General features: G+C 48.7%; 7 protein-coding genes across 7 annotated transcripts; 4 read left to right on the forward strand and 3 right to left on the reverse strand.

Moving 5' to 3' along the window:
- Positions 1–64: 64 nt before the first annotated feature.
- N7533_005258 (uncharacterized protein) lies at positions 65–1,447 on the forward strand (the record flags this gene model as incomplete). Its single annotated transcript, XM_057101908.1, has 5 exons — positions 65–278; positions 349–416; positions 485–670; positions 744–1,040; positions 1,142–1,447. The coding sequence occupies 5 exons, from the start codon at positions 65–67 to the stop codon at positions 1,445–1,447; spliced, it is 1,071 nt and encodes a 356-aa protein (XP_056961538.1).
- An 813-nt stretch (positions 1,448–2,260) lies between these two features.
- N7533_005259 (uncharacterized protein) lies at positions 2,261–3,741 on the forward strand (the record flags this gene model as incomplete). The annotated part of the gene is given in 3 exon segments (XM_057101909.1): positions 2,261–2,418; positions 2,477–2,796; positions 2,807–3,741. 3 exon segments carry the CDS (start codon positions 2,261–2,263, stop codon positions 3,739–3,741), a joined length of 1,413 nt encoding a protein of 470 aa, XP_056961539.1.
- Positions 3,742–4,091: 350 nt separating this feature from the next.
- Positions 4,092–4,967, reverse strand: N7533_005260 (uncharacterized protein; the record flags this gene model as incomplete). The annotated part of the gene is made up of 1 exon (XM_057101910.1): positions 4,092–4,967. One exon carries the CDS (start codon positions 4,965–4,967, stop codon positions 4,092–4,094), a length of 876 nt encoding a protein of 291 aa, XP_056961540.1.
- Positions 4,968–6,081: 1,114 nt separating this feature from the next.
- N7533_005261 (uncharacterized protein) lies at positions 6,082–7,090 on the forward strand (the record flags this gene model as incomplete). Its single annotated transcript, XM_057101911.1, has 2 exons — positions 6,082–6,189; positions 6,239–7,090. 2 exons carry the CDS (start codon positions 6,082–6,084, stop codon positions 7,088–7,090), a joined length of 960 nt encoding a protein of 319 aa, XP_056961541.1.
- Positions 7,091–7,149: 59 nt separating this feature from the next.
- N7533_005262 (Homoserine dehydrogenase) lies at positions 7,150–8,031 on the reverse strand (the record flags this gene model as incomplete). The annotated part of the gene is made up of 1 exon (XM_057101912.1): positions 7,150–8,031. One exon carries the CDS (start codon positions 8,029–8,031, stop codon positions 7,150–7,152), a length of 882 nt encoding a protein of 293 aa, XP_056961542.1.
- A 718-nt stretch (positions 8,032–8,749) lies between these two features.
- N7533_005263 (flavin-containing monooxygenase) lies at positions 8,750–10,450 on the reverse strand (the record flags this gene model as incomplete). The annotated part of the gene is made up of 1 exon (XM_057101913.1): positions 8,750–10,450. One exon carries the CDS (start codon positions 10,448–10,450, stop codon positions 8,750–8,752), a length of 1,701 nt encoding a protein of 566 aa, XP_056961543.1.
- A 1,116-nt stretch (positions 10,451–11,566) lies between these two features.
- On the forward strand, positions 11,567–14,132 carry N7533_005264 (Zn(II)2Cys6 transcription factor domain-containing protein; the record flags this gene model as incomplete). Its single annotated transcript, XM_057101914.1, has 2 exons — positions 11,567–11,641; positions 11,706–14,132. 2 exons carry the CDS (start codon positions 11,567–11,569, stop codon positions 14,130–14,132), a joined length of 2,502 nt encoding a protein of 833 aa, XP_056961544.1.
- Between the last annotated feature and the right edge of the window lies 1 nt (position 14,133).

Here is a 14,133-nt window from a genome sequence, read left to right on the forward strand (position 1 = left end):
ATACCCCCCCCCCGATAGAACCCCGTTTTTGCCGCTTTTCTTCTAATAGAGCAATGATCATACCATGGGTTGGGTCTATAACCTCCACCAGGCAGATCCCAACAGCACGATCCCGGAGGTGATCGCGATCTGCTTGGCATTCTCCATTTTCTCTTTCCTGGCCGTTTGTCTTCGATTCTATGTTCGCATGCGGAGCAAGCGTCTGCCGTGGTATGATGATTATGCTGCACTGGCCAGTTCTCTCTTGACACTCGCATACGCAGGCATCGCGGTGGCTCGTGAGTCGTCGATCTGTGGATCCCGGATAGATGGGGAATCAAATCGTGCTTGCTAACTCTTATCATCCAGAAACCCGATGGGGCCAGGGACTGACGGCAGCGTATTTTCCAAAGGAGAATGTCATCACTTTTAGCAAGGTAGGTGTGACTGTATACCAATGGGCTGGCTAACTTGGCTAACCGGCTTGACTTCGTTCCCTTCACAGATCCAATATGCAGGCGGCCCAGTTTACTGTCTCGATGTGCTCGGCTTTAAGGTGGCCCTGCTGACCTCCTATCTACGCATTGCAGGTGTGGTGAAACTATACCGCAAGATTATCATCGCGGCAATCGTTCTCTGTGTCGCCAATCAATTGATTTTTGCCTTTATCATCTCGATCTCGTGCATGCCGGTGAGTAGCTCCATGGGCCGCCTTTCACATCAAGGTGAAGAAACCTTTCCGTTAACGCTCAGGATGCACTTAGGTGGCCAAACAATGGGATACATCGCTGGAAGGCCATTGTATCCAAACTCAACCGTTCTACTTCGCCCTAGGTGGCACCAGTATTGCCCTAGATGTCATTATCATCGCCCTTCCTCTGCCGGTCCTGTGGAAGTTGCAACTTCGGAAAAGGCAGAAAATATTCTTGGTCGCTTTGTTCGCGCTCGGATTCTTCGTCACTATCGTCCAGGTTATTCGTATCTTCACTGTGAAAGACCTGAAAACATACACCGACAGCAAAAATATTGTTCTTTGGTCGCTAGTGGAGGTTAGCCTTGGGGTAAGTTCACTCTCCCATTCACGCTGGCAGCTGATCTCTGGTCTTTGCATACCTACCTAGGTACGCTCCTCGAAAATTACTAAACATATAAAAATACTCAGGTCGTTGTCTGCTGCATTCCCACCTATGGACCGCTCTTCAAGGCGTTTGCAACCAATATAAGCTCTTACCGGAATCGTTCGTATCAGCTCGGCTCGATGCAACAAGAGTCTCGCTCTGCACCGGCGCATTCCCGCCGCAGGAGCAGGTTCGATACAATGCCGGATCTGGAAGGAAACACAGTTACAGTGATTGGATCCGGAATTGGAAAGACGATGAAGGATACGGACAGCGAAGAGCATATTCTCTCCGGTGATGATAATCTCAAGGTGTATGTCACTTCGGAGATTTCTGTTCGTGAAGCCTGATGGTTTAAAACGTACCTAGGTATTAAATCTATATGGAGTACGTTGTGAGCGAGGTGTCTGACGTTAATAATTGAGACTTGAAGATACCCCTCTATCATTCCCGACTCTCAGGCATCTAGTACAATGGTTGGTTATAGAGGGGCGTTCTAAAAGCCGTTCATATCCGATCCCTACTCGGTAGTAGCGACTAATTAATTGGGGTAGTAGTTATTGGACCACCCCTTAACCAATTTATGTGCTCAGGTTTCCATTCCTGTCATGGATCCATTCCAGCCGTTTTTCCCCCCTTTTTTCAAATTTCCCTTTTAATCATTTTTTAAATATGAACCTTGGAAACTGCCCAAGTGCCAGTGGCCCCGGACTAAATTTGCAATGATAATTAGACCTAAATGTGGAGCCACCTTCTCAACTTGAAGTTCAAGTTAATATAGTATAGTTATTCCTTGCTAGTACTAGTCTCAAAAAGTGCGACTACCAGTACTAGTATAATAGAACTAAATCCTTCAATCTTGGAAGTTGAGGTTATGAATTCGCCCGGTCTCAGGCCCGGAGACTTGGGAGTGCCCAGGTGGTGGTTCTTGACAAGGTATAACGCAAAAATATGCTTGGAACTGAATAACACTCCAAAGAAAGTACAACTTGATGTTTTGAAAAACTATTTCCGGAATATAAAGCAGCAAACCAAATGGGGTTGTTAACGCGCCAAGCTTTCGACGGCCACAGCGCGCGGGAATTTTTCGGGCGCGACACGCCTACCTAGGTATCGCGCGCCCTTCATCCTCCACAACCTTCCACAACGTTATCCATGGCGCAATGCGCGCCTTGATCAGCTGCCCCTGTCGCCTAGCTTTTCGCGTTAAGCGACCTTACAGTGCCTCGGCCGTTTATTTCCAAAGCTCACGTTCTTTTGTCGCCTGCGCCGATGAGACAGTTCTACTGCCAATCGGTAACAATGGGGTCATAAACCTTAGGTAGAGTGGCTGATGTCTTTGAATTCAAGCCACAGACCAATCGCTAACCATTGCCCAGGATCACTCGCCCGTCTCTGCCGAGTCAGAATACACAGGCTACGCTTGGTAATCCCGCGCCTAATGTCATTCTCTATCTTCCCCCGGGGCCTTTGTTCCGCGTAGGGGGTGTGCATTCTGCTCCCGATTCTGCGTGTGCCGTGCAAACCCGAGAAAATGAAGCCTGTCTCACCAAAGAACTGTCGCCTCAGCATGTATTGGCCTCAATTACTGCTGCTACTGTGGTGACTGTCGAGTACCGCCTTGGTAATATAGGCGAAAAAGAATGCACAAAGCTCAATATCAAGCTCAAGATGCCCATCTCCCGGCTCGCCCCAACTCGTCTCAAAAGCCGAGATGGGATCGAGCTTTTATCAATATCCGACTCCTGTCCATGACACGATCGCGGGATTCGATTGGATTCAAGAAAGCCTCCGGCCTGCACAGCTGGGGGTATTCGGTTCGCACATCGGCGGCTCTCTCGCATTGATGCTGGCACTCACTGAGGCACAGAAAGTCAAGGCTGTTGCTTCTGTATCCCCCATATGCGATTGGCCAGGGCTGGATGAATACTGCATCAGAAACCCCGAGACTTTCGATGGACCAAGAAAGAACTCGAGAAAGAAGTCATCGAAAGCGGTCGCTCTGCCTGATCTTGTCCCCCTACTTGAGGCACGGAAAGAGTTGTTTTCGTCGTTCGAGCGGTGCTTTGACGCATTTGCGTCTCCTGTTTTATTTCTCCGTTCTGCGGGCCGAGATGTACCGAAAGCATTCCCACAGTATCTTACGGGACCAGGGCATCCGATCCCGGTACTCCAAGAGACGCGAGTAGCATCATCGGAGCGACATGCGGGTGTTGATCCCTTCAACTGGGACAGTAATATCTGCCCAGCCGAGGAAGAGGGTATCGAGAATGAGCTCCCCACTCGCCGTCGCAAGGCTCTCTCGCGCTGGCCTCCTTACGGTCTCGACTATGGCTCGAGTGGGAATACTTGGTCTCAGCCAGGGTATGGAGTTCGTCGGTTGGAAATCACTCTTCCCTGGGTGAAAGTTATCTCGGAGAACAATAGGTCTTTGCCGCGAAACTCGGAAAAATCAACTCAGTCGACTGTCCTTGCTCAACAAAGCGAGGAAATGGTATCTGTCCTCCGGCGAGCATGTTTCTTTGGCCGGGAGAAAGGGTATGGCGAACATAGAGTCACTTTATCTCACGCGAATGAAGACCCCGAGCAAGAAGCAGCTCATTGGTTTGGAAACATTTTCAATGGGACCTTGAAGGATGACTAGGCTCATGCTCCAGTGTTTCTGACAATGCTTGTTTTCAACCTTATCGGACATTAAACAACTCCACGACGTGAGAAGGGCATAAAAACATTGAGTCGATTGCCGCTATGGGGCGCCGAACCCAACACACAAGCAAAGGTGTCAATGAGACAAGCTGGCTACTGAGTCTAGAAAGCAATTACTTGATCACTTGGGGGATTATTGTATGGTATAATATTTTGCATAGAAAAAAAAAGAAATGTAGGTATCATCTTACACAGTGCTAATCAAGAGCTCCAATCAGACGCCTTTCATCCCAACGATCCATACTGCCCAATTCCCTCTAAACACGACCGAGAAAATTCGCCAAGAGCTTAAGAAATGACCCGTTCCCCACGGAACTCCTGCTTCGGTTGGACATTGACATTCGACCTTGCCAAGAACTCAAGTTCCTCCCTTGAATGGGGCTCAGCTTGTGATGATTGGGAAGCTTGCGGTGACTGGGACGAAGATTGCTCGGTCTTCTCCTTAGACATGAAGGCCGAACCAAGCAGATTGAAGGGGTTGTTGACACGGAGGTACATGCAGTAGAACAAAGTGACAGCGAGAACAACAATCTCATCTCTAGCCGCGGGATCAAAAGCCTTGGGGCCGAGCAGTTCAATCTTGCCGAATTTCTTCACAGCCCAGATGTTGGCGGAGAATTTGGCAACGGGGACCTGGTTGTGGTCAACACAGATAAAATCCCAGCCCTTGAAGTCGGTGTTGCTAGTCCAGGTCATTTTGACTGGTTCTTGCGTGTCGGAGAAAACGGTCGACATGTGCGTGTAGAAGGTGCTGAAGCGCTTTTGCGCCTTGAGTGTAGCGGGTTTGCCGTATAATTCATAATCTGGTGAGATGCTGAAGGTATGCACTGTGCCAGTGCCGACTTCTCTTTCGATCGTGCCATTGCCTTCGATAGCCTTGAATCGAAGGTGTGGAGCCATGACGACCTGCAGGGCGACGTGGTAAAGAGGTGTGCCTCTTCGCTGCGGGTTTTGTGGATCAAACTGCGAAATGAAAAACTTCAATTTACTCCATTTTAGGTCGACTAACAGAGCCTGTGATTGAGAAGACTGGAGGTGGGCTGGAGATGGAGGAGATGGAGGAGATGGAGTTGCCATGCTCAGGCTCGGAGTTGGGGCCATGGTTGGAGGCATGCGAGGAGGGATACTAGTAGCTGTATTGTAGGGAGGAGGTGCTTGGTCCATTTCGGTGAGATGTAGAAGAGAGGTCGATAGTAAGAAGAGAGGAGAAATGGTGATGGATGGGATGAGAAAATGAGATGGTTCAAGTTTGATTTGATTTTCAAGTTCCGGTGGTTCTTCTGGCAGGTTATATACCTGAGGTGCTCCCTACTTTCATTTTCAACCCAGCGTAAATAGAACCTCCACAGTATGAAGAAGATGATCATCATTGCTGCGCCTGGCGATCTGCAGCTGTTCTTGCCAAGCCAAGACAGCGGTACTTCCTACCCGATACGGTCTCATCTGGCGCCCACTGAGGTCGTTTCATCGTGGGGGCCAAAATGAAGGAGGACCCTTCGACTGAGATCGAACAGATTGGATAGGTTACTCACGATAAAGCCCCATCGCGGGAGCGTATATGCAGTTGGCGCTTTTCGAGATCCAATCAATCATCCTGCTTCGTAAAAGTGAGCCAATCCCGGATGACCAAGATCGTTATGATGTCAGCCCTAGCACCAGCAGATTGATGGTGCTTTCCAAACTTCCAATCAAATGGCAATTTGAGGGAGGATATACTTTTCCATGATGGCCTACCCAGGTAAGGTATTCAGCCCCCACGACTGTCAACTTTGCGGTTTCGGCCCCTTTGGAAATATTAAGTTCAGCCATTCTGTCATGGCGCTCCGTCTGAGCTGCCTTATGTGGCTCGCCATATGGCATTAGACTTAATCTCCTGGGAGTGTGTTTGCTTACCAATGGATGAGTTGTCAAATAATTCCAGCCTTTTTGACAGCGATCACCTTCCATAACCAGTTATAATTTGGTATATATAAGATGCTCTACCTCTACCATGCTTTGTGATTACGGCGGTGTCCGGGTACATTACTACTAGTACTTTCCACGGTTATGAGCCTTATACATATTAGGCTTATTATTGACTTTATGCTATCCTCATTAACGCAGCACCATGAATTCAGAGACCTCGGGACGTCGCAAAATTAATTATGCTTAGTTGACCACTAGTTTCACACAGGGCATTTCTTTGCACTTGAGAGCGTCACGTTGCTTGTTGGCCTATATTTAGTTATATTTTGCAGAGCACCTGGCCACAATTGAAATCTCATTCACATACCTAGGTATGCCGCCCCAGGCCCCATTCGGCCAAGAGGCTTTGGATCGCAAGATTGCCGTGGACCCAGTGACACTGTTGCTCCCTGCCTCCTTTCGCAATCGCCAGCACGCGCTTGTCAACCCCACTATTGACATCCAGCGCTTCCTTCAAACCGATCTTTTAGTCCCGCGCCTCAACCAAATCCATCCGTACCTATGGCTCGCCGGCCGACCGGTGCCCCCCACAACCCCTGAACTATCTGGTCGCCACGTCCCGTGAAATCACAGTCGATGAGAGGATAGACATGCACATGGTCTGGGAGAAGTCACGGCGCATCCACCTCAAGCCTCTTCCACAATACCTGCTCGACCATCACTTCTGGGACTCGCATCTCATTTGCCGAGGACCATGCTGTATTCCCGGACCGGACTCGGACCAGCCACCTCCAACAACGAAAGAATGCACAAAGGAGCTCTCTCAATGTGGGTTTGGGTTTCTCTTTTCCTACATAGCTCTCATCCGGTACAAGAGCGATTTTCAAATTGCGCGAACTCACCACCTCCTACCGGAGAATCTTGACTGGGAGACCTGGCTCAGATTAGTCCAACATCTTTTGGAGAGCAACGCTATCAATCCCAAAAATATCAACCCGCGATACCTTTACGGAGAGTTACGACTATCTCGGCTCAACAAGATCTACGCTATCCGCCATCTACAGGTTTTCCGAGGGTATCAGTTCACCCGACACACATATGGCGAAATATTCCGCGAATATCTGACCCCGCTGACTGCAGCAACCATCTATGTCGCACTGGTGTTGACGGCGATGCAAGTCGGACTAGCCACCACACGTCTAAACAACAGCCCGGCCTTCCAGAATGCTTCGTACGGGTTTACTGCTTTTGCCATCCTGGGACCGCTGGTTGGGATTCTACTGGTGGTATTGATTTGGGCCGTGCAATTCATCACCAATCTTATAGAAACATGCCAGTTCAATCGGCATCGGTCTGTGGATATTGAACGGTCGGGACTTTAACGACTTGGATTAGCGCTGAGTGCCAGCCGGCATTGGACTACTAACCCTATGGATGAAAGTTAATCTATCCTAGTCGCTCCATCACCTTGAGTAGATCGGCCATCAATCCCATAGCCGTGATCTCGCCTCCACCGCCGCCTCCCTGTAGAATTAAGGGGGGTCTCCTTGTATCGTTTAGTGTACATGCTCACAAATTGACTACCCACCAGCCCAGCAATTGGGCTCTTCTTGTCAACCTGATCGAGTCCGACCTTGATGGTTCTTGTCGGCACATCAATACTACCAACGTAGCGCAACACCTTCCCCTGTTTCCGGGCAGCCTCCTTCGCTTCATCCATTCGGGAATCGAACCTATGCAATTGGTTCATGAATTGCTCAACGCCCTCGCTAGACGATGGCAATGACTTCAGTTCCACAGGGATAAGCGATTCAACTGGGAATTCATCTGCGCCTGTAACCTTGAGGCCAATGATTCGCGCAATTATAGTCAGTTTTCGAGCAAAGTCAAGGCCGTTCAAATCATCTCGGGGATCTGGCTCCGTCTCACCAGCCTCTCGAGCGTGAGCGACCAGTGAACTCCAACTCTCCGTCGATGTTCCAGATCCAGGCATGTATGTACCGAGTAAATGCGACAGAGTGCCTGAGAGAACACCCTCGATTCTGACAATTTCGTCACCGGTCGCTATCAAATCTCTCAGCGTTGAGAGAACCGGTAGTGTACCACCCACTGTGCACTGATGGTACACGAGAGCATTTCCTTCTGTTGCAGCAGCGAAAATATCATTCCAGAGACTGATATCCTGTGAGAATCCCTTCTTGTTTGGGGTTACTATTGAAATGCCCTTTTTGAGGAAGATGGGATATGTCTGTGCGAGGCCGAGGTCTGAGGTATTATCGACCACGATGGTCGGGCCTGGGGCACGGCTGAGATATTCGACCATCTCGGCCGGGGTGAGAGCTCCGCATTTGATCAACGATTCATTTTCCGTGGCTCTGGCCCAATCTACGATCGGTATAGAGGGCGAATAACTTGGCGATGGAGCAAGAAGGGTTTGCGATGAGCGAGCCAGAAGAATGAGCTTTGGTGGGGTTGGTAACCGCCCCAACTGTTCTAGAAATGCATTTCCAACTCCTCCGACGCCTAGATAGATTCGTCAGTTCTAAAACACGAAAATGTGAGTACTTTACCGCGTAGTTTACCAATAATTGCGAGGTATATTGTCTTCGGCATCGTGTCGAGGGTAGCGTCGATGTGCAAAGAGGGCCGGTTAACGGCGAGGCCAACCAATTGGTTAAAGCTCTAACTAGATCTGGTAAGGTGCTGGAATGCGCCTCTTCTACACTTTTCAAGACCAAATCATTCAATATTGGCAACCCAAGTCAACCTTAAAGGGCCAGAGATTTTGCGGTAGCGATTTATGACTCACTCTGGATTTGTTGGACTTCTTTATAGCAAAAACGTGAAAGATATTAGGGCTGTTTAGTAACTAGCCATTACCTAGGTAGTCAGTTGAAGTGTTTGAGGCACCAACTTGAACCACGACCCGAATACAGTTCTCTTGGATCTTTCGGAGGCTTTTTTACAATATTGTAGATCAATTTTAGACAGTATATATTATCGAGTAACTCCAATGTTGAATAATTAAATCTGTTAGCCAATCAGATCTTACTAGATACCTGATCGGTCTCCCTGGAGCTGTTGACAATATCAAACCCGTGGAAGCTTGGAAGGACCGAGCGAATTTCTTGCGCATAAGCAGGCTCTCCACCAGCGTAGTTAACCTGTTCAAATACCTTCCCAGGGATACTTCCACCCATGTAGGTAGATTTGGTGGTAGGGAACAAGGTGATATCGGACAGGTGATTGATGCGTTTCTTCCATGTCTCTATAGCCTCGCGTGTCGGGTTGATGTACTTGATATTCTGACGCTCCATCTGCTTGATAGCATGGGCAATCCAACGACCCTGTATCTCGACAGTGGTGGGTCCATTGCTGAAGAGCGTCGGGCCATGCGGACCGTAAAGGTGGAACATGTTTGGATAGCCGCGCACAGTAGTTCCCAGATATGTGTAAGCCCCTGATTTCCATTCATCTTCCAATGAAGTGCCATAGATACTCCTCAGTCCCATGTTGGTCATACCACCGGTCGAAATGTCAAAGCCAGTGGCAATACAGATAACATCTAGTTCATGCACCGTTCCATCCTGTAGCTGAATGCCGCGTTCTGTGAATCCCACAATACCGTTATTCTTGATATCGATGACTTCGACATTGGGTCGATTGAATTGTTCATAATAGCTAAATTGCAATGAAGGGCGTTTAACTCCGAAATGATGGGGCGGCTCCAACGGTGCCAGGAGATCTTGCTGTTTCGGATCCCCGATGCGCTCACGAGTTTTCTTGCACCAGAAGTCGTAAGCAGGGCGGTTCGCTTTGGCATCGAAAAGGTAGTCCTTATAGTTGGCGAGCCAGAAGCGGAACCCACCCTCCTCCCATAACTTCTCATAAAAAGCTTGTCTTTCCTCCTCACTGTCGTCGAATGTATCTTTTTCGTCAAAGGTGTACAAAAATCCACCAAAGCACTTCTCGCGGAGAGAAAAAAGCTCGGGATAAGACTTCTTGGCCTCTTCTTGCTCGCTCGTCGTGAGAGTTCTTCTCTTCATAGGAAGCGCCATATTTGGAGTTCGCTGGAATACCTTCAATGAGCCGGCTTCAGGGCCCCAGGCTTGTGTTACCTGGACGCCGGATGCCCCGGTGCCAATCACTGCACAGCGTTTGCCGCGAACATCAATATGTTCATCGGGCCAAAAGGAGGAATGGTGGACAATCCCTTCGAATTTATCCATTCCCGACCATTCTGGAATGTATCGCTTGGCAGAGAAGCCGGTCGCAACAATGAAATACCTGGCGCTGGCGGATCTACCATCTGCTGTCTTGACGTGCCATCGACCCTCTTTCACATCGAATTGCGCGTCAACAACAACACTGTTGAAAGCACAGTCTTTCTTGACCTGAAGAACACTATCCACATGATCGAAATATCTCCGCAACTCGTCGTATGAAGGATAATTGGTCGACCAAGTCCAGTCTTTCCAAGTCTCTGGGATTGAATACATGTATTCAGGAACCTCCGAATCCACCCCGGCACCAGGATAACAGTTCCATCTCCACGTACCTCCCAACTCGTTTCCGGCTTCGAATATGACAGTATTGAGTCCCAATTTTCGGAGCTCGTGCAGACAGAATATGCCTCCAAATCCAGCACCGACGACTAGTGCATCGACCTTGAGGTTATCGGCATAGGGCCCGGTTGATTCCCGACGAAAGGCATTTTCTTTTAGTTCGGTTCTGAAAGACATACCTAGGTCACGGTAGTTGAAGATATGAGGAAGAAAATTGAGGACAGCGCAGAATTCTCTTCTGGTGTGAAGCCTTGAGTGCCAGAGGCATTAAAATACCATAGTCATCTCAACCGATCATATGCACGAGTGATCACCTAGAATGTAACCTCGACATGGATTCCATTCTCATGCGGATGAACATTTTGAAGCTATAGGAACTCACAGCCAATGACACGATCTCTTTATCGGAGACAGAGGCGTTGCCTAGCTCTGGATTCAACCCCCCGCGTTCCTGGCTCGTCTTGGTCGAGGTGCACGTTTGTTGCCCCCGCAATAACAAAGCTCATTTGACACGGCCCCACAAATCCTAGTCGCGATATGCAGATATGATTTGTGGCATTTGAAGTGTTTGATGGCCCCTTTTCATTTGAACGGATCCGCTCACCGGATCCGCATTCTAGGCCTTCTTGAGATCACGGTTGAGATCTGGTCTCCAATGCGGTTCCGTCTCATCAAGGGGAATCACTAACACCCTCTGATAAAGTGTGAGGATCCGCATGCGCGTTCAGCCTTGCCTGAGTCGCTTCTATATATCTGGAGTGATCATTCAGGAGGTCCCTATCTGTCAGGGGCGACCAGTCGCTCTCTTTGAATGACACGAGTCATTAAATGCCACCTGGGCAGTGGCGAGTCATCAAGGTAAAGTTGTGAAGCGGAGAAGATCTTGGAGAGGAGTTTACGCTAGGACTTTCTGTACAGAGGAACAAAAGCATTTGACATATGTACCCTAACATTTGCTGGTAAACACTATTCGCCGAGCAGCCGAAAATTATGAGTTGGGACTTACCTAGCTATTGAACAGGAATCAACAGAACTCCCAAAAATAGTCCGTTCACTCGTAGTGTGGCTGGGAAGGAATCCCAACCCCATGGGGTACATCATTCTCCAATCACAATTTCTCAGCTCAACCTCCACTTTAGCTTACAGCAGTGAGGGGTTGTGTACTCCGTAGTCTGTTCTTTCTTTCACCCCCACAAAACCCCAGGCCTAGCTCCAGTTCATTTCAATCGGTAATCGCCTATCTCACTGTCAAATACCCCGCAAAAAGTCGCTCTCTTCTTCTTAGCGTCAGCTATGGAGACCCCCAGCCGGAGGTCAGATCATAGCTGCGACCAATGCCGGAAAGGAAAGAGAAGATGTGACGCACCGGTTTGTGCTATCTCGCCATCAGAATGTCCCTAAAATTTAGCTGATCTGATGTGATCTCGTTAAGACGCTACATGATGATCGACCCGACTCTTGTTCGAATTGCAAAAAGTACAAAAAGGATTGTACTTTCCAGTGGCTGTCAACAAGGAAGCACAGTCGCCAGCAACGCCGGAAAAGAGCAGCTGGAGCCATCAAAGTCGCACTCTCTGAAGAGCCGGACACGCCTGCCACCACCTGCCGGAGCAAATCTTCGAACGAAAGCCCATCAACTGATGAGTTAGGCCATGAAGGCGACCACGAAAACACCAATAGCAATGGGGCTTATGCCAAAGTTTTCTCCTTGGCAGAAGATCAGTTCATGCATATTTCCGACCCAAAGCGTTGCACCGCTGATCCTTTCTCTCCTCTGAGTAACTGGAAACTCTCTGATGAAGATATCTATCATCAAGAGTTGGGCGAGGAAGCGGAGACTCAAGCCGACTATGATGAATCAATGCCAGCATCAATGGGCGAAGCTCTAAATAGCTTCATTCAACTTGAGCCAGTTGGCCTTACGAATGAAAATATTCCTCGATACTCTCCGGTTTCAAGACACGCAGCAAACCGACTTCCAAGCCGACAGGCACTGTGTGCTCTTTCAGATATAACCGCACGGGAATACGCTCGCTCGACCATGACCCAAAACCTAATTCGCATATATCACGACAGCATGGAAAACGCGTTGTCATGTTGGCTTACCGAGAGGAACTGCCCCTATAGTCGAATTCGAGATGGAAATCTGAAAACAACACAAAGTGAATGGGGACCAAAATTTTCAAACAGAATTTGCACTCGGGTTTGCCGATTGGATTACGCCGCATCATCTATTAGGGGGCGATCCCTGAGCGTCGTTGAAGATAAAAAAGCTTCCCAAGCTCTTCACAAGTCCATTATGGCATTTGCATCTCAATGGGCTCAGAATTTTCACAAAGACTCAAATAATATTCCATCGAATCCCTTGATTCACGATGAAAAGTCATTTCGGGAGAGTCTCTGGAACGATGCTAAACATACACTGGAGACTTCCGTTGGGATACCCTCTTTTCGCGTTGTCTTTGCAAACATTCTCTTCTCTCTCACCCAAAGACCCATCAAGGACGAAGAAGAAATCGGACTGGATGAACTTCTGGAGAAAGACTTGGCACACATATTTCTCGAAAACGCCGTTCGTCAAATGTTCAGCTTTCGATACAAGGCTGCTCAAATCCGGTCGGGAGCTGATCGCAACATGAAGCTTCCAGAAAGGACTGCAGACACGCTGCCAACCTCCACCAGCCCTAATCTCTCTCTCTATGAGGTTGAGAATCATGATACATTTGACCTTCTCTTCTGGCTAGGGGTCATGTTTGACACCCAAATTGCCGCCATGCACCAACGGCCTCCTGTAGTATCAGACGAAGATAGCCAAAAGGCATCAGACTCCGGGTGTAGAACATCATTCGCGGCTAGAGCGTCTTCTTTCGACCTTGATGGGTTCAGTCTTTCGTCGCGTCGGCTACACAACGGGAAGCAGGATTTATGGGGCGACTTTCTCCTCCAAAAGCCTGCTGGATATCAAACGCCCGAAAAGCCCATGCCCACTTGGCCCTTCTCTCACGAAGAAGCAGCCGAAATACTATCAGACGCAGCTCCAGTAAAAGTCTTACTGTGGCGTCGAATCACTCAGCTTCAAACACTCATCTACCGAGAGGCGGACCCTGAACTAATCGAGGAAGGTATTCAGAAAGCCCTACTGGTATATCGACACTGGAACAACACCTACAACATTTTCATTTTGAATTGCGTCTCGAATCACGCGACACTGCCACCCCGTGTACAGTCATGGTATGTTGTTCTTGCAGCACACTGGCATCTTGGCGCGATGCTTCTGGCAGATGTAATCGAAAATATCGACCAAACAAACCTAAGCTTGAAGCATCAACGTGAATCCCGGAACGTTATACAGTTTCCTTGTTCACTTAAGCGAGACAATGCCTCCGCCGTGGCAACACTTGCTCAATGCTCGATATACGAGGATGAGATGATGAAGCCACATCCGAGTCAATTCCATGACTCTTTTAACGATGCGGCATTCCTTACTGAGCCTTTCACCGTTCTTCTCATTAACTCGTTTGCCAAGTCTGGATACATACTCCTTGAGAATATGCAAACGTCACTGCGCTCTGTCCATTGCGGACCTAGTGGGTCTTTTAATCAATTCCGACAAGGCTGTGAGGTCTGCATTCGAGCACTGCTTTGTCTTGGGAGAAAGTCGGATATGGCATCTCTTGTAGGGCGAGGGCTTTCCAATAAATTAAAGTCAAAGCTTCAGCCGGAGTCGATCAATCAGTCGACTTCAAGTTTGGATATGGGGTATCTTGCAGGCATGGAGAGCTATTCCTGGGACTCTGACCCTGCATTCGATTGGGGGACATTGCACACCATGAATACCAGTAATGATCTTTGGATTTAAA

This window comes from Penicillium manginii (genome assembly GCF_028828005.1).
Source record: "Penicillium manginii strain IBT 31320 chromosome Unknown utg000004l:1.0-7231830.0:1.0-7236170.0, whole genome shotgun sequence".
NCBI lineage: Eukaryota > Fungi > Ascomycota > Eurotiomycetes > Eurotiales > Aspergillaceae > Penicillium > Penicillium manginii.